Raw genomic sequence first — 18,208 nt, forward strand, 5'->3', positions numbered from 1 at the left:
ACCTGAGCTGAAGTCGGTTGCTTAACCGACCGAGCCACTCAGGAGCCCCTGTAAAATAATGGTTCTAAGACAGGATTGAGGGCCAGTGATGAGAGCGGTCTCTTTCCGGAGGCTCCAGTCGGGGACACAGCCCTTTCCACCCTTCAGGTGGGCCCAGGTCCCCCAGGGGCCTTTCCTCCCAGGGCTTTTCACCTCTTCAGTTGCTTGCAGGTGGGCTTGCCTTCTCTGTTGGAACTTCCGGTTCTTTTATGAAAAGAATTCCAGAGCAAAGAGCTTATTTTGTTACCGCTTCAGAAATCTGCAGGAGAATAACTACAACAGGTTTTTAGTATTTTTTTATTTGAAAATTGTCTCTTTGCTATATTTAGTATAAATTATTGTTCATCGGTTTTCTCTCTGTCCCCAACTTAAGAAAAAAATTTTGTTAATGTTCTTATTTATTTTTGAGAGCCGGAGTGTGAGTGGGGGAGGGGCAGGGAGAGAGGGAGACACAGAATCCGAAGCAGGTTCCGGGCTCTGAGCGGTCAGCACAGAGCCCGACGCGGGGCTCGAACCCATGAGCCTCGAGATCACGACCCGAGCTGAAGTCGTATGCTCAACTGCCTGAGCCACCCAGGTACCCCTCCCCAATTTAAAAAAAAAGTTTTGTTTTTTTTAACGTTTGCTCATTTTTGAAAGAGACAGAGCACAGAAGACAGAGCACAAGCAGGGGTGGGGCGGAGAGAGAGGAGGACACAGAATCAATCTGAAGCAGGCTCCAGGCTCCAAGCTGTCAGTATGGAGCCCGACGTGGGGCTGGAACTCATGAACCGCGAGCTCGTGACCTGAGTCGAAGTCGGACACTTAACCGACTGAGCCACCCAGGCGCCCCATATCCTCCCCAACTTTTTATCATGAGAAACTTCAAGCTTAACAGACAAGTTGAAAAGAGAGAAGAGTGAGCATCTGTGTAGCCCCATCCTGCCTGTCATCTTATCACACTTGTGTCTGTGCGTGTGTGTGTGTGTTATTTATTCACTTACGTCTTCCTCGCCAGTTGTAAGTTAGTGGCAGGCGTCAAAACTGTCCGCCCGTAGGTCCTGCAACATGTCTCTCCTGAGAACTAACTTCCGCAAAACCAGGCCTAAGAAAGTAACAGCAGTCCCCTAACATCCTCTTACAGCCTGTCCGTACTCCCGATTTCTCCAAATGTCAGAAGACTTTAATCGCTATTTTGGGACTTTTTGGTTTGGTTTGGGTTTACCAGAACCAGGGTGCAGTGTGGGCTCCCACATGACCTTGAGCTGTTCTGCACGGCTGGTGCTTAGGGCAGATTCCGGTGGGGCTGGGACTGGTGTGGGCCGGCCGGCTGGGCTTCAGTGCGTTTGTGGGGAGAGGAAGGACGTGCCTCCAGGATTGCCAGGCCTGGGAGGCAGTCTTGCCTGTATTTGGGGTATTTGGGTTATTTGATCTCTGGGTACTAGAAGGTCTTTCCGGGCTCCCTGGGCTGGCCTTTTCCCTTTATGTCCCTGCTGCTCCTCTGTGATGGGGTGCCTTGTAATGTCTTCTCTTCCGTGGAACCTGCCCACAGAGCTCTCCGAAAGAAGACAGTGTGCCATAATGTCTCAGGGCCGTCTTAAGCTCTGACCCAGCACAAATGTGCTGATCCGACTGTGGCTTAAAAGAGGGTGGGCCCTGGGCCGTGTGGATATCTTGGGCGACGTAAGGAACACATCACCTACGATCTGATCGGTGTGACCCTCACTAGCCTTCCCCTGTCTCGTGTTGCAATGCGAGAAGGGAGCTGTCCCACGGCCCAGCGCCTTCTGAGTCTTTCAGCCCAACTTAACAGGGTCTGATCTTGAAATTTCCCCTGGTGTCGGGTCTTTCCTTAGGTTTTGTTTTCCGTAATGCCTTTGCTCTGTGTTCACGCAGCAAGCAAGAGAAATGGTGTTGGAGATCATCCGGGAGAAGGACCAAGCTGACTTCCGAGGCGTCCGCGGTGACTTCAACGCCCGCGTGGGAGGAGGCAGCATAGAGGTGTGCTTGACCGGCCGGCTGGTTAGTTAGTTCCCAGGCAAACGGGCCTAGCTTTGGGCCCAGCTTTCAGATCGCAGGCCACGCTTTGATCTCACCTTGGCAGCCGGGGCGGGTGTGAGGAAGGACCCAGCCGTAGGGGGAGGAGCCAGGCGGTGGGGGGCATAGCAGCCGTCCTGCATTGCAGGGAAATGGGCCATTCCTCTGGGTCGTGAGGTTTTCCTGCTGCCCAGGTGAGGACCAGAGCCCAGATTTTCTCAGTGCTCTGCGTCGTGATGTATCAGACCTGGAAGCCTGGCTTGGAAGAACGGGATGAAAAGCTTTCTTTTCGAATGAAATCCTGAGATCCGCAGCCCCGTGGGTGGACCTTGCAAACGTCATGCTTAGTAGGATAAGCCAGATACAAAAGGATGAATACCGTGTGATTCCGCTTAGGCGAGGTGCCTAGAATGGGCGAGTGCATAGAGACAGAATGGAGAGGAGAGGTGACCAGGGCTGACGGAAGGAGTCTCCATTCAATAGAATACGGTGTTCTGGGGGCCAGCGATGAAAAGGTTTGGGGGATATAGAGACCGGTGATGGGTGCGTCGCGTTGCAAGTGTTTAATGCCACTGAACTGTATACTTATGAATGGTTACGATGATAAAGACTGTGTTCTGTATATTTCACTGGACAAAAGAATGAAGGGCGGGGAAAACGTTTCACGGACCGTTAGTATAATCATTGTGCACAGTACATTTGTGCTTATTTCAGAGAATTGGGAAGATAAGGTGGCCATTTTTAACCTGTTTTTTCATAAGGTTTATCTTGCTTTGCTTCATTTTTGTAACTATTTCGATCGAATATACTTAAGAGGCAGGAATGCCATCGTCAACCATGGTAGTTTTCCTTTTCCTAAGAGGGAGAAACGTGCTGCATTATATCATTTCCAGGAAGGCACTACAGTCACAATCAAGTCGTCTGTTCTTTCTTTTCTTTGTCTTTTTTCCTTTTTTAATGTGCCCTTTAAGAAACAACCGATTTGCAGACAGCGGTGATCAGGTTCTGTTTCCCTGTGCTCTCAGGTGTCTGTGCCGAGGTTTGCTGTTGGGATTGTGATAGGAAGAAATGGGGAGATGATCAAAAAGATTCAGAATGATGCCGGGGTGAGGATTCAGTTCAAGCCAGGTTGGTTTTGATGACTCTCAAAAACCCTTCGTGCCGCGAAGCATCATAAACGCGCTTAACGAGACAAGGACTCTGTACTTGGCTCATGTGTGTGTTCTCTCCGTGCCCCCCTCCCCTATTCTATTACCAAAATACCAGTCCAGCTTTCTCTGGGCCCTCGTGGCGTTTCCAACTTTCCATTTGGTCAAGTAAAGCCTTCAAAAAAAAAAAAAAAAATCCGTTATTTTGACTTCATCATTTAAAGGTAAAACCATTTGAAAAAGGACTAATATCTTAAAACGAAGGACAGACGGTTCCTTAAATGTAGATTTGCCTTCAGGGGCAAAATTATTTACATTGTCTTAATTTCCCTGAAGGTGGGAAAACATTGCAGTGTGCTGATTTTTGGAAACATTGCCATACCTCAACCCTGCTTTCTTTCGCGTTAATTGCTTTTTGTTTCTGTAAGGAGATCTTTTAAAATGGCTATAGCTTGGGGCGCCTGGGTGGCTCAGTCCGTTGAGTGTCCAACTTCGGCTCTGGTCATGATCTCACGGTTTGTGGGTTCGAGCCCCGTATTGGGCTTTGCGCTGACAGCACAGAGCCTGCTTCAGATTCTCACCTCCCTCCCTCTCTCTGCCCCACCCCCACTCGCTCTCACAAATAAATAAAAAGATTAAAACTAATAATTAAATGGCCAGAATTGCGTGAGAAGTGAGTGTTGGCATAGACGGTGTAAAAAGAGGTAGACACACACGTTTCTCTGCGCACCTGGTAGGAATATCGATCGCAAGTCAGACTGACCTTTGTTTCCAAGTTTCATTTGGGCTTTTTCTGACCCAGTCTCTCCCTTTGTTCGGCAGACGACGGTGTTAGTCCGGAGAGAGCCGCACAAGTCATGGGGCCCCCAGATCGGTGTCAGCACGCAGCACACGTCATCAACGAGCTTATTCTTACAGCCCAGGTGAGTCCAGCTGTCTGGAGTTGGGACGTGTCCCCTGCAAAAGCTGATAGTGCCAGCCAGGGTCTCGGGACAGCACCACAGAGCAGTCGCGCCCTGTCGGTCACATTCTGGAACCCAGGTCTCTTGTCGGTTGCCTGCCTCTGGGGGCACAGCCCGCGGCCTCTCTGCCTCTGCCCTTTTCCTGCCTTCCCGTTTTTTTGGTGCTAGCTTCTTGCTCTCCTGACTTTATTGTCCCAGGATGTAGCTTTTGTTCATTCGGTAAGTTCCTGGCTGTGGGAACTGTCTCGAGAAGTACAGTGCAGGTCGCCAGGTTTCCAGCCCATCGGGTGCACTGGGCATAGGACTATTCGGCGAACTCCGATCTTCGCTTCAGAAAGCACTTCAGGACCCCCCAGGTCTTCGAGCTGCCTTCAGGCCCTGGATTCCGCACACATCTCTGTCTCGGGGACGTGAGCAGGCATGTGTGACGCCGTTAACATCTCCACCCGCACCCCGGTTGTGAAGTGCCCTGGGAGTCGCTGTGGCCGAGCTGGGTCGGTCGGCGTGTCCCCTGAGGGATATTTCAAAACACCTAGAGCCGAAGAGAGAAGCATGGAATCAGACACCACAGCCCCAGCTCTGCTGTGAGCCGCGCGAGCTGGGACCGGTCCCCGCATCTCCCTGGGCCGCGTCCTCTCCCCCGCAGACAGAGGGGTGCGCGTCGGGCCGCGCCGCCCACGGGGTCCCCCAAGCCGTCAAGCGTCCGTGCTGAAGTTACGGGTTTATAGCCCCCTCCCCAGACTCCCCGAGTCAGCACACCTCAGAGAGGGGCTTGGGCTTCCTCTGGAGTTATGGGCGATTCTTAGGATCAGATGATCTCAGAAGAGAATCCATCCGTGAGCCCAGCATCCTTTTTAGCAGAGAAGCGTCTATGGACCCGGAGCTGCGGAGGCACAAGCGGCACCTCCGAGAATCTGATACCTGCCTGGGAGTGGGCTCTGTGTGTGCGTGCACGCGCGTGTGTGTGCGAGCGGGCACGCATTTAACATCCGTCCCTAAAATCGCCACCTTTACTCACTGTTTGCGACTCGTAATAGCCGAGCGCAGGGAAAAAGGCACTCCAATCATCTCCGCTTTCTGCTGGTTTAGATTCTGGGTAATGCTCAGTTTACTCTTTGGCAGCAGAGGCAGGTCTTGCCGAACATTTGTCCGCTGTGTTGAACATCTGTTCAGCTTCTCCCTTCCGTGAAGGAGCTCTCAGCTGGACCAGGTTTGCCCTCAACAGATAAAGAAGATGAGGGGGTGCCTGGCTGGCTCAGTCGGTTAAGCGCCCGACTTCAGCTCAGGTCGTGACCTCACGGTTCGTGGGTTCGAGCCCCGCGTGGGGTTCTGTGCTGACAGCTCAGAGCCTGGAGCCTGCTTTGGATTCTGTGTCTCCCTCTCTCCCCCTCCCCCGCTTGCTCGCTCGCTCACTCGCTCGCTCTCTCCCTCTCTGTCTCTCAAAAATAAACGTTAAAAAACCAAACCAGATAGAGAAGATTTTAAATGCTGCAGCTCCAGAGTGACTCAGAGGACCAGGACCTCCGATGAGATTGGCTGCCCCCGAGGGAAAGGAACCTTCTGCTGGGTGTTGGCCTAGGGTGTTGGCTGAGGGATGTGCTCTCTGCTGGGGGTGCAGCGTGAGGAGTCAGAGGCTGCTCCGCCCCCAAACCACGGGCCCAGCCACGTGGCTTGTTCCCTCGGCCTCGGCGTGGAGGAGAAAACTGGCTCCTGATACCTGGACTGTAGGGCCCAGTCCCAAAGACTGCCCAGCAGAGGGGCGCTGGGCCTCAGACACCGGAGTTTATGTCTGACTGCCTGTTTTAGTTGGATGGTTCAGGGCTGTTTATGTAGCCGCCCACGTTAGCCTGCACACGTCCTCCCTGAACGCACCTGTGATTGGTGTTCATTCCGGCTTTAAGAGAGCACTTCAGAATCTGAAACGTGAAAAGGTGCTCAGGTTGTAATGCGTGACGCTGATTCCATCCCGTCACTTCACCTCCTCCCCGGAGATGAAAAGTGGTCCCGGTGGCAGTGGCAGAAATCGTCACTCGAGCTTTGCTTCCCTCCCAGGAAAGAGACGGCTTCGGAGGCCTCGCGGTGGCCAGAGGACGAGGCCGTGGCCGTGGCGACTGGAGCGTGGGTGCCCCCGGGGGCGTCCAGGAGATAACGTACACCGTGCCGGCGGATAAGTGCGGCCTCGTCATCGGCAAAGGTAAGGAGGAGGCACCGGGGTCTCCGACAGCAGACGGGTCCCGTACGGTCCCTCCAGAGCACGCGGGCGGGTCTGTGTGCCGCACTCGACCGAACGTGCCGAGTCTGGGGCTTCCGCTGCCTTCTGCGGGAACCCGACCGGGTCGGGTCTTCTCACGAACACGGGCAGAGCTAGTCGTTGGCTCCCGTGTGTGAACAGACAGCGGGGAAGACCCACCGGCAGCAGAGCAGGCGCCGGTTGTGGGCGAGGCGCCCCGCACGCGAGGGGCCTCTCGGCGTTTGCTGATCGACTGATCGGCGATTCGCTTCCCTCCGAGGAACTTAGAGGAACAGTTAAGATCGTTGCTCAAGTGAAGAGTGCCGTCTGACAAGCGTGTCACTTCCGGTCCTTAGCGGGCATGGGCACTTGGGCCCTGTGGACACGCGGGAGGATGGTGTTTTACGTTTTCGGCCCGTCTCCCGTGAGTAGCAGACACCCCGCGGAGGGGAAGAGAAAACTGACGGGATCGTGGTTTCTGGGCTTTGTAGAGAGTGTTAGCAAGAAACCCTTGTTGGCGGCTGGTGTGGCCCCTCTCCACCCTTCCCTGCCGGCAAGGGAAGAGCAGGCAGACATCGCTGCGGCGGCGAAGGTGTCTCCGTGAGGGGTACCGTCCGTGGGCCCTCGGGGGAGCCTCGCCGGGGACAGCACGTGTGCGTTTGACAACCTGTGGGGGAAGCAGAGACAGGCTCCGCCCCAGGGTTTCTCCAGCGTCCGCGACCACCAGCCCTCCCTGACCTGTCGGAGACGTGCTAAGGATCCACAGTGCGTGATCCGAGAACGTCTCCAACAGGGAGCTGAGGCTGCCTTAGCGCGCTCTCGTGCGCCTGCACGCGCCCTCCTGAGCCTCTCGGTCACCTTCTGGAGTCTGTGCTTAGCCCTGCCCGTGAACAGTGTGTATGCGCTTGTATGTGTGCTCTTGCCAAATGTTTATCTCCCGTCGTCTCTTAGATTGTTTACCTTTCGGAGGTGGCAGGAACGGCGCGGGTTCGTTTTAATTTCCCGGCAGGGGACACGTGCTGATGAGCGTTTAGTGGATATTGTCAGCTGCCCAGATGCTGTGTTAAGTCAGAGCCGCCCCCCGGACCATCGGCCTGGCTGCTGCGAGATGAAAACCAGTAGGTGCCCGTAGGTTGAGAATCAGATCTAGGTTTCCGTGCCTTTTGAGAACCGTTTTGTCCGCGAGGTTTGACCGTGCGTCTCCTCTGGACTGGCAGAATCTCGCTGCCTTTACTGTGACCGCTCCCCGGAGTCCGTGAAACCTGGGTGCGGGCAAACGGCCCCTTGTCGTGTGTCCCCGCCAGAGTCCCGCTGGGGGACTCCTGCAGGAAAGTGACAACAGTGCAAGGCGGTGACCGATCCTGTGTCCCGGGGCTCCAACAGCAGCCTCGATAACCCAGGGTTCGGTGAGCAGGGTCTCTCTCCCCGCCACGCACACCGCACACGGGGGCTGGGTGTGAGAGGCGCGTGGTGAGGGTGAGTGAGGGAGGCAGGAGAGGGAGCCACGGGCAGCCAGGCCCAGCTCCCCCCCCCACCCCCCGGCTCCAGCCCTTGGACAGACGCTGCGCCTCCCGGGGCCCCTGCTGGATTTCCATGATAAATACAGCAGTGGTGACAGATAGTGTGGCCAGCCCTGCTCTTGTCAGCCGGGCCTTTTAGCAGGTTTGATTAATTGCTTTACGATTTCACGTCCAGCCGGGGGGCCGCTGGTGGGTCGCTTCTGCCCCCCATCAGGTGGAAGAATGGACAGGCTGCCGAATGCGTCTGTAGACAGCCACCATGTGCCAAGCTGGTGACCTCATTTTGAAGGAAGGTGAACTTAAATTAACTCCTTCCGGCCCCGTGCGGTTTTGTGGTGCCTCTTCACCTTCCGAGCGTGCTGCCCGGGCCTCCGGGATCGGGGCCTGCGGGGCCGCTGCTCCGGGGCCCGGCGGAGGACAGCCGGTCTGGGCTCGGCCTCAGACACACGCGCAGTTTGTGCGCTCGCCTCCAGAACCCGAGAACCCCGCGGCATCTGGGGGGGACTCAGGGCCTCGGCCCGTTCTTTCTGCTCTTTGATGCCCCCCAGAGACGCTTTGCCCAGGACTGGCAACGCTGTTCACGTGTCATGGTGCAGAGAAAATAAACTCACGACCTGGGAGCGGAGGGCGGCAGTTCCAGGGCTGGGAGGGGCTCGCTTCTACCCGGGGGCCGGGGGAGCCGCTGTGGGCAGGCTTGCTGCGACTTCCACGTTGGTCAGCGCCCTTTGCTCGAGGGGGAAAACGCAGGGACGCTTTTCTGGAGCTGTAGCAGAACTTCACGTGCACGTCCCGACCCGTCGGTCTGCGGAGTGCTTTTTCGTTTGCTCTTGAAGTGAAGCCCACCCTCAACTAAACTGACAGAGGCACAGCCGATCTGCGCCAGGCCCTCTCTCCGAAGGCCATCAGCCTCCTGGTTTCCTTCCTGTGGTGCCCGCCTTCGGGAAGCCCGGTGGGACCCCGGCTCCGTCTTGCTTCCTGGCCCCACAGCGTCCCGTCGAGGACGAGATAAGACACAGGCTGGGCCTGCTCTTGTCTACTCGCCCCAGCAGCGGGCTAGGGGGCCGGTTGTAGCCCAGGAAGGATGGTGGACGTGTTACCACGAAATGACAGATGTCATCTGAGGTCGGTTTTGACTCCGGGCAGACTGGCCTTCGGTCTTTGCTTTTCATCACTTGGGGCTCTCTGGTCTCCTGCACCAGATTTTCCAGACGGTCTTTCTCTAATATTCGCAAAACTCTGCTCCCAAGTTTCCTCATACTCTGCGTGCCCCCCCCCCACCCCCCCAATGGAGCAGGACTGATCTGTAAGTTCTGTGAAATTTCTAAAGAAGAATCACACCATTGTGACACTGCTGGAGCCTTTGTTACGCAAATCTCATTAAGAGACTGGAACTCTCACGGGTTTTTCAAAGAGTCCAACTAAATTTTCATTACCCCGCTCCACCCAGGCCCCTGTGACCCCCATCTCGGCTGCCTCTCTGTCTAGACCTGCCCCCCCCACCCCCGCCCCCGCCCACGGAGGAGGCAGGGACCCGAGAAGTGACAAGATGGGACGTTGGACGCCCGAGTGGGCTCCAGGCATTGTTGGAGCCGGAGGCCGTCTGTTTGCCCTGTGGAGGGGGGAGAACTGCAGCGAGGCGGCCCACGCCGGGGCTCGGGGGGCCCCCATTGTACGAGGAGGATGGGGCGCCTTCCCTGGGCCTGGGAGGGCCGAGCTCCCTCGTGTGCATCCAGGGGCCCCGGGCGCCCCGCGGTGTCTGCTTCAGCCTGGCTCGGAGGGAAGGACCAGCTTCGCCCACGAGTCCGGTTTTGCAGACGAGAGGGCCCTGGTGTCCGTCAGAACCGGTTCGGAGTAAACCGAGGGCACTTCTCTCCCCGGCGAGGGCTGGGGCGCGGGCCCCGCCCTTCCCTCCTCTCCACGGCGGAATCCTCCAGAATGTCCGGCTCTGCCCCCACTGCCACTTATCCTTGTGTCTTGTGTCCACCTGCCCGCAGGAGGCGAGAACATCAAAAGCATCAATCAGCAGTCGGGAGCGCATGTGGAGCTCCAGCGGAACCCCCCCCCCAGCACCGACCCCAGCCTGCGAGTATTCACCATCAGGGGCGTCCCTCAGCAGATCGAGGTGGCCAGACATCTCATAGATGAGAAAGTTGGTGTACGTACAAGGTTCCCCCTACCTGGCGTGACGAGAGCTGGCTTTCCTTTTGGGATGTCCCGGGTACCTGTCCCCCCCCCAGAAGCTCGTACTTCCTGTGCTTTCCGGCCCTCGCGTGCCGTGAGGGCCACCCCTCCCGCTTTGCCACGGGGGGCGGGGAAGGTCGGGGCCCGGGGTGGGGGGGGGGGTGCCAGGCGAGGAAGGAAGCCCTCTGGCAGGTCTCCCCAAGGCCCCCACAGCTGAGCAGCTCAGGCCCAGAGCCGTGCGCCCCACAGGCTTAGATGAGCAGCCCGGGCAGCAGCCTTCCCCCCGGCGCTGCCCCGACTCCCGCGGGCCTGGCCCTGGCGGCCGGCCCTGCAGGCAGCGTTCATTGACTCTGGCTTTAGTTTCAGGCGCCTCAAAGCAGATAAAGAAAGGGAGTGTTGATGGAGGACAGATTGGCCACTGCTCACCTCAAAGGGGACGTAGAATGGGAGAAAGAGCCATGGGCCAGCCTGAATTGACGGGAGAGTCAAGCAGGTTGGTCCCGACCCCCAGGGTGACACGCTAGGGCCGTTGTGGTGGTGCCAGCGTTGGCTGCGTGTGGTATCGGTCACTCCACGGGGCAGAAGCCGTTTCTGCAGAAAAAGTCCACTGTGGGGAAGCGAGGCTAGTGAGCGTCATAGGGTGTCTTGACCTCCCTCGGCTCTGTCTCCCCGAAAGCGGTAGTTTGCCTCCGGGTGGGCCTGGGCAGAGGGCGGAGGTGCGGCCCACGGGCAGTGAGAGCTCCCTCTGTGCCCATGACAGGGGACCAGTCTGGGAGCACCCGGAGCCTTCGGACAGAGCCCGTTCAGCCAGCCGCCCACGGCGCCTCATCAACAGTGAGTCTTACCTCGGTCTCTGCCTCAAGAGGCTCTCTCTTTCCAGCTGCTTCCAGGGAGGGCCAGCCAATAGCCTGAAGTTCTGGGTGTGGGCAGGTCCCATCCCTTTGGCCCTGTCCGCCGGCCCCTCTGTGTCTAGCCTGTTCGTAGCCCGCTGAGCGGTCCCGGGGCGAGAGTCTTCCCGGAGGCCTTCCTGGAGGCGGAGGGCCTCCCGGCCCAGGCCCTCAGGCACTGTGTTCATCGATTCTTCACTTTCTTGCAGTGCTTTTCCTCCGAGGAGCTCGGCCTGCTTCCCCAGCATCGCTGCTAAGGTGAACGGAAACCCCCCCAGCACCCCTGTGAGGTGGGTGACTTCTCGCTCCGTCGGGACGGGTGGCACTGGGGCCCCGGCCACTGCCAGTAGGGGGCGGGGGAGCAGCGATGGGCGAGGGCGAGGCCGGCGTGGCGGGAGGGGGCCCCAGGCCAAGAGGAGGGGGTGTGACCTGCTCTGGGACGAATGACCCTCTCGTCTTCCCAGCGGTCCTCCGGCCTTCCTGACCCAGGGATGGGGCAGCACCTACCAGGCGTGGCAACAGCCCACCCAGCAGGTCCCAAGTAAGTGACTCGGGAGGAGGCGGGACCGTGCGCGCCGCGCGGAGGCGGAGGGGCTGCTGTGCCTGACACGCGGGCCGGGGAGCCGCCGGCAGGCCCTGCAGAGACAGGGTGTGTGTGGGTCTCAGCGGCTGCCCGGCTGAGCGGCTGGCTCCCTCCCGTCCACCTCTCGGGGCTGCCTTTCCCTTCTGCTCTGTCCTTCTCAGGGCCGCACTCCTGTCCGCTCTGCACCCACCACCGGGCAGGAAGGCCTGGGGGTTGGGCCTGGCCCTGCCCTCCTTTCTCCCCCAGGCTGCGCCCGCCTTCGGGGCTCCCCGCCCACTCCCCACGGTGGCTCCCCACGGCGACCATCTCCCCTCCTTGTCTCCAGCACGGTCTTAGAAAGGCTGTTCTTTCTACCTCCTGGACTTGCCGGAGGATGAGCTGTGCCGGGTGATGCCTCTCCCGACAGCTGATTGTGAGAGAAGGGTCCCCGCAGCCCGCCCTCCGGCCCCCACGTGGCCTCATGAGTCGCTCTGGAGCTTTATTGCGGGTACAGCCTTCGAAAACAAGAACGAGACAAAAAGCTCACCTTCAGACGTGGGGCCCTCGGAAGCGGCCGCCTGTGTTTGGAAAGGGCCCTGTGGTCTGTCTGCACGAGGTCCTTGCGGCTCTGCCCCCGAGGGCCCGAGCCCGCGGTCTGGGCTCCCCTCCCGCCCCCCCCAGGCGCGGCTGGACAAGCCGCGTGGAAGCCGACTCGGGGCGGCCCTCCGCACGGTCCCCTTCTCTGGGCCCCCGTCTGGTCGTCTGTGGCACGAAGGGTTTAGACTGCATGCCCCCCGTACCCGGGGGGTCTGAGACGGCACGCTTGCCTTCCGTTGTTCCTTTTCTTCCGCGGTATTTGTGAAGCGTCTCAAACGCACGGGATGCCGTCGAGAATCGTCCCGCCGACTCGTGCGCCCCGCCTGGTGTCCGCCGGGCCCGGGTTTCACGGCGCCCGCTTTGTCCCAGAGCCTCTTCCCGTTTTCTTTCCTTCTGTGCCGGTCAGCTTTAGGGCCCTCAGGACAGGAGGTGACCCGGGTCGGGTTCATGTTTGCCCCAGCGTCGAGGACCGAGACTCTGGGAAAGTCCTAGACTTGGGGCAAGTGACAGGGGCCATGGCGTCCCTCCGGAGGGGAGCTGACCCTGGGGCCACGGTTCCGCAGAGGCCCAGCCCGGCCGCCCGCCTCGGCCCAGGTTGGCCAGGAGGGCTTGGCAGAGGCACGCGGGACGGGTCCAAGAAAGCACCATCGGGGCTTGGCTTCCTGCCGCCATCCCCAGCCTTCGCCGTTGCCAGCCCTCTGGGTCTGACGGAGGAGCCCTTGGTGCCCCCCCCCCCCCCCCCGGCCTCCGAAACTGCCTCATTCCAATCTCAGCCTCGTCCGGAGTCCCTTCCTGCCCCACCGGGAGGATGGGGGTGGTCTTCTCCCCTCCGTTCCCCCCACCTCACTTCTTCCCGAGCCCCACACACAGACTGCCCCGCCCCCACCCCCACCCCTCCTCAGATGCAGTAAATTAACTCGAGGGGCAGACACTTTGCCGTGAACGTGGGCGCCATAGCACGTGCTGCCTGCCGGCCGCCAACTGCAATGGTGACAGAAAACAGGACGCCGCAGGGGTCTTAGCAGGTGATGCGAAAGCCAGCCCTGACCTCGGCAGAAAGGAAGGCCCCGACTTGTCGCCCCGCTCCAGGCTTCTCGTCCCTCCACGCCTGGGGCTGGCCGCTGCCACCCTGTTCCGCAGCCCAGCCCTCGCGGCCGGCGCCACACAGAGCGCACACCCCGGGGAGTGCACTGGACGCGACCCCACGCGCCTCCTCTCCCGCTCCGCTCCTGTCCCGGAAAGGCGCGAAGCTAGATTGGGATCAGGCGCACAGGGCGGCCCTCGGCCCCTCTGCCGTGTGGCCCTCGTCTTCCCGTCCTCACCGCGGCAGTCTCTGGGCCGTTTTCCCTGTACTCTGCTCGTCCAGGGTGAAAGTCGCCAGTTCTCGAACAGAAGGGCCAGGGGAAGGGTGCGGGCAGCACCACTTGGATCTTCTGTCCCGTTTGAAGGCCGATTCGGGGAGCCTCAGACGCAGTCGCCCCGGCCCCGGGGCTCCCTGCAGCTCGGATCTCCACCCGAAGGGTCCAGGCCGGTCCCGCCAGTCGCGGTGGGGGGGGGGACAGCCGTCCCGCCCGGCCCCACCCTTACGGGGACCGTAGTCACACCCGTCTGCCCGTCGGCCTGTCCCTGCGGCCAGCCTGCTGCCGCCTTCCCGGGCCACAGGGCCCGGAGCGAGCGCAGAGCAGGGCCCGGCGCCGGGGGCCTGACCCTTTGTGTTCTCCGCACAGGCCAGCAGAGCCAGCCACAGAACAGCCAGCCCGACTACAGCAAGGCCTGGGAAGACTATTACAAGAAACAGAGTGAGTGCGACGGCCTTCCGAGCAAGCAGACCCCTGGGCCCAGAGGCCCCACGCCTTAGGCTTCGTCGGCCCTGCCTCCCCGTCACCTTTGTTCTTCAACGCTTTCCCTGTGTGACTCGATCTCAGTCCTGCCTTTGTCTCCCCGGGTCCCTGTGTGTCTGTCAGAGGAGACGTCCCCCCCCCCCCCCCCCGCCCCCCAACCCCTTCTGGATGCCACAGGGCCTGAGGACAGCTCAGGGCCGGCTGTCCCTGCCTCGGCCACCCCCTTTAGAACCACTTGGCCACAAGAACCACTCAGACCAGCCAGGCGTCCTCTTCCGTGACCGGCTTTTTCTGGTCGTTTCCGGGTGGGGAAGAGGAAGAACAAAACTCAGGGCGGGAGTCTGAAATTGGAGGGGTTGTTGAGGTGCTGGCCTCCCGCCTCGAGGAAGCTCATTTTCTTAGCTGTGCCAGAAACAAAACCCATCTTTTTAAAAAAAAAATTTTTTTTTCAACGTTTTATTTTTATTTTTGGGACAGAGAGAGACAGAGCATGAACGGGGGAGGGGCAGAGAGAGAGGGAGACACAGAATCGGAAACAGGCTCCAGGCTCCGAGCCATCAGCCCAGAGCCCGACGCGGGGCCCGAACTCCCAGACCGCGAGATCGTGACCTGGCTGAGGTCGGACGCTTAACCGACTGCGCCACCCAGGCGCCCCAAAACCCATCTTTTTAACGAGAGAAGGAAGGGATTTGGGAACAGCAACCAGAAAAGCCCCCAAATAACTCATTGAAAATTCGTGCGACATCCTCTGTATGTATTTGCGAAACTGCCGAGCCACAGTGGCTGTCGGGGAAGACGGCTCACGTGCCTTGATTTCGAAGGGTGTCACCTGCTGGTTGGAGCGGCTCAGGTCAGAGGCCGCTGAGGAGATGCTCGCCCTGGTGTTTGGGATCATCACCAGGTGGATAGTCCTTCCAGGGACTTCGCTGGGGGTCAGGGAGGTAATCGGCACCCCAAGCACCTGCTGAAAGGCTAGATGCCCCGTCTTCCCCAGACCTCCCGAGTCTAGACTCCCAGACACACGTGGGCCTGTGTTTCCAGCCCTGGTGGGATTGGCCCCTCCGCACAGGTGCACCCCACACCCAAGCCAGGTACTTGCACTCCTTTTCCTCTTCCCGCCTCTCTCTCTCTGTCTCTCTCTCTCTCTCTCTCCCTCTCCCTCTCCCTCTCCCTCTCCCTCTCCCTCTCCCTCTCCCTCTCCCTCTCCCTCTCCCTCTCCCTCTCCCTCTCCCTCTCCCTCTGTCTCTCTCTGTCTCTCTCTCTGGCACTGGCAGCCGATGGGGCAGGCAGACCGATGCAGAGAAGGTGATTCTGGAGAGAAGACAGACAGGAGGGTCCCGTAGGGGCGGAGCAGGGCCAGGAGCACGAGGCTAATGGCACCTTCTTGCGGCAGGCACGCGGGCCGCGCCCGACCGCCCCGGCCCCGCCGACGTCCAGCGCCTGTTCCGGCCGCCCCCGAGCCTTTGGGAAGGGACCCCCCTCCAAGCTGGCAGTGTCCCCGACCTCCCCCCGCCACGTGCCCGCCCCCGGTAACCCCTGTCCCCTCCTCTGTCGGTCAGGTCACGCCGCCAGCGCCGCCCCCCCGGCCAGCTCCCCGCCGGACTACACGATGGCCTGGGCCGAATATTACAGACAGCAGGTCGCTTTCTACGGGCAGACGTTAGGACAGGCTCAGGCCCACAGTCAGGTGCGTCGCCAGCCGGCAGGCCCGGCCCCCAGCCCCTTTCCCCGGAGCCTGGGTGTGCGCCCGGCCACGGCCACGCCGGCCCCCTCCTCGCCCCGGAGAGAGCGGGTTTGGGCCAAGCGGGGGGAGGGATTGGCTGGGCAGCCCCTGGGAGGAAGGCGCCTCACGCCCGGTGCCGAGTGGCACTCAGCTTCCCCGGCTGTCGGGGAGCGCGCCCAGACGGAGGACCCGAGGCGGGCTTGGCGCCACGGTAGGGACCGTGGGGGTCACGGTCCTTGAAGAGGGCGGCGTGGCCTCACTGTCACCCTTGGCCCCGGCCAGCAGCGAGGGGCGGGCGGCAGGAGGGCGAGTCCGCAGCGTCTGCGGGCCGGACAGGGCAGGGCACCTGGCCTTCATCCCTCAAGGAAACCCGCTCGGCTCTCGTCCGGTCAGAAGCCAGAAACCGGTTTTTTATTAACGTAGGGAACGTGGCGAGATCCTCCCACAGAGCATTTTTCACGTGACCCGACGCCAGCCAGGTCCCTGTGGACGGCGTGTCGGGTCACCACAGGCCCCGGGCCCAAAGCTCGCCGGTCATCTCACCGCCAAAATTGGCCCTCTGTGCCCGGGGCCCTGCGGAGACAGGGGACGGGGCTGACGGGTGGCCGAGGACAGCTCTCTCGCGCCCGCTCCCCTGCCCCACACCGCGGTGTCCCTTGCTTGGAGAGCCGCCCAGGACCTCCTGTTCAGGAGAGGGTTTGTCTGGGCCAGGTCCCATGACGCGGGGCCCCGGGGAGACGTGGAGACATTGGCTCGTGTGTGTGTGTGTGTGTGTCCACGCCTGTTGAGGGGCCAGAGGGGGGAGGGTGACCTGTCACCCCCTGCCGACAGGGACGAGGACATGAGAGGTGGCCTCACAGACTAACTTCTGTCCCCTTCCTTCCCCAGGAGCAGTAGGGCGGTGGCCCGCAGTGCTTTTCTCCCCGAAATCATTGTGAGCGAAAACCCGTTTGGAACAGAGGTTTATAGATTTGCAGACCTTTTGATGAAGAACTTGTTTTGTTCTGTGAAACACTATATTTAGATTAACAGGACTTTTCTAAAAATCGGGAAAAATTCGTTACTAAAAACGGCTGATAATTTCTGTTTCATCGTTCTTGTTTGTTATTTCAAACGTGTAAGCTCTGGGATTCTTTTTGGAGCAGTGCCTACAAATTCAGGCACCAGAATGTGCCTCAGAGCAGTGACATTTCAACACGGTGTGTGTTCGTTTCGTTTCGTTTCGTTTCGTCGCGCGTCTTTTTATTTACAGTTTTTTGGTTTGTTTTTTTTTTTTTCTGTTGCGACAGAAAGTGGCTTGGAAATCTTAGGTGGTATGTAACAAATTCTTTTAAAAATTTTTAAACAGTATTTAAATATTCTTAAATGTGTAAATTCATTAAATGTTTTACTTCTAATTTCTTGTATCTTGGCTGTCTGGTTTTACTGCATTTTTTAAAAAAACTGAACTATTGTGTATTGTAATTAATTATGTGAATTCTGAATTGAGACAGAGAATTGTATTGCTGTCCAACAGGGATTGGGAGGGGGCATTTTATAGGGTTTGTATAATTTCTAGAGTGCTAAAGGGGTAATATAAAATGTTCTTGTGTTTAGCATACGTTTTTTTTCGTGTCTCCATTACCATTTGCAACTGTGTATCTAAGACCTCCAAGCTGGTTTTAAAAACAAAACGAAAAACCTTTCTCTCTTCTCTCAGAAATATAAATACTGTTATTTTTAATATTAAAAAGAAATCCGATATAACTTTTAACAAACACTGTGGCACATTAAACCGCATAAAAACGTAGTAACTATTTTTTAATTCCAAGGTGTTTCCTTCCTTTTTCCTTTGAGATATTTTCTTAATATTTGTCAAATTAACTAGACGAATAAATAAATCTAGTATTAACCACAATATGAATTAAATGATTTTGATTTAATAAAAGGGATAATATGATCTCCGACGTTTACCGTAGTGTATCTTGTACAGATAACATGTATTTTTAAAGGAAAGAAAAACGGAATCGAAGCTGTTTTTCCTTGCATTTTTCATTGATCTGAGGGACATTCCGTTTGAAATGTACCGACGTTACAGTCTCTGTTTTTTTTTCTCCTTATTTTCCTTATAATGCTTGAAATGTCTAACTATTAAAAAAAAGGCAATTGGAAAATGTTATGCATGTTGTTTAAAAAAAAAGTGTTCTTTTTATTTGACTGACAATTCATTTTACACTCTATATAATAAAATTTCCACAAGACGTCTTGTGGGCGAAGTATTTTTAGTCTGTTCGCTTTCCTCTCGCTCGTTCGGCCCCCTGCCCCCCTGCCCCCTGCCCCCCTGCCCCCTGCCCCCGGCCATAAAATCGAGCGAAGATTCTCGCAGTTCGTAGCCCGCTCATCCTGCGCGAACATCAGCCCGACTTAGCTGGGGCCCGGCTCGTTAAGCTCATTTTATTTTAAAGGCTTCGCAGAAGCGGACGGTCTGACGGGAGAGCCTCGATCACCACCAGCCCCTCTTAC

General features: G+C 58.1%; 1 protein-coding gene and 1 long non-coding RNA gene across 8 annotated transcripts in view; one reads left to right on the forward strand and one right to left on the reverse strand.

The window, feature by feature from the left end:
* Positions 1-17,964, forward strand: part of FUBP3 (far upstream element binding protein 3) — a 51,615-nt gene extending 33,651 nt beyond the window's left edge. For 5 of the 6 annotated variants that reach the window (XM_045042464.1, XM_045042465.1, XM_045042468.1 and 2 more), the window contains 11 exons: positions 1,915-2,040; positions 3,081-3,183; positions 4,026-4,126; positions 6,218-6,359; positions 9,910-10,070; positions 10,857-10,930; positions 11,193-11,273; positions 11,448-11,524; positions 13,870-13,941; positions 15,543-15,670; positions 16,595-17,964. In XM_045042464.1, the coding sequence (XP_044898399.1) occupies positions 1,915-2,040; positions 3,081-3,183; positions 4,026-4,126; positions 6,218-6,359; positions 9,910-10,070; positions 10,857-10,930; positions 11,193-11,273; positions 11,448-11,524; positions 13,870-13,941; positions 15,543-15,670; positions 16,595-16,603 (1,074 nt within the window). In that variant the 3' untranslated portion in view covers positions 16,604-17,964. The remainder of the gene's footprint in view (positions 1-1,914; positions 2,041-3,080; positions 3,184-4,025; positions 4,127-6,217; positions 6,360-9,909; positions 10,071-10,856; positions 10,931-11,192; positions 11,274-11,447; positions 11,525-13,869; positions 13,942-15,542; positions 15,671-16,594) is intronic. The other variant, XM_003995971.5, reaches the window with a different exon arrangement.
* On the reverse strand, positions 2,976-5,507 carry LOC109494012. Of its 2 annotated transcripts, XR_006588481.1 has the most exons (3): positions 5,184-5,507; positions 3,967-4,697; positions 2,976-3,378 (listed from the first exon to the last, which is right to left on the reverse strand). It is a non-coding gene; the product is annotated as an uncharacterized LOC109494012 (long non-coding RNA). The 2 variants fall into 2 exon arrangements; XR_002148569.2 differs by having other exon boundaries at positions 3,967-5,507.
* Positions 17,965-18,208: the final 244 nt, after the last annotated feature.

The sequence above is a fragment of the Felis catus genome, chromosome D4, assembly GCF_018350175.1.
Source record: "Felis catus isolate Fca126 chromosome D4, F.catus_Fca126_mat1.0, whole genome shotgun sequence".
Taxonomy (NCBI): Eukaryota; Metazoa; Chordata; class Mammalia; order Carnivora; family Felidae; genus Felis; species Felis catus.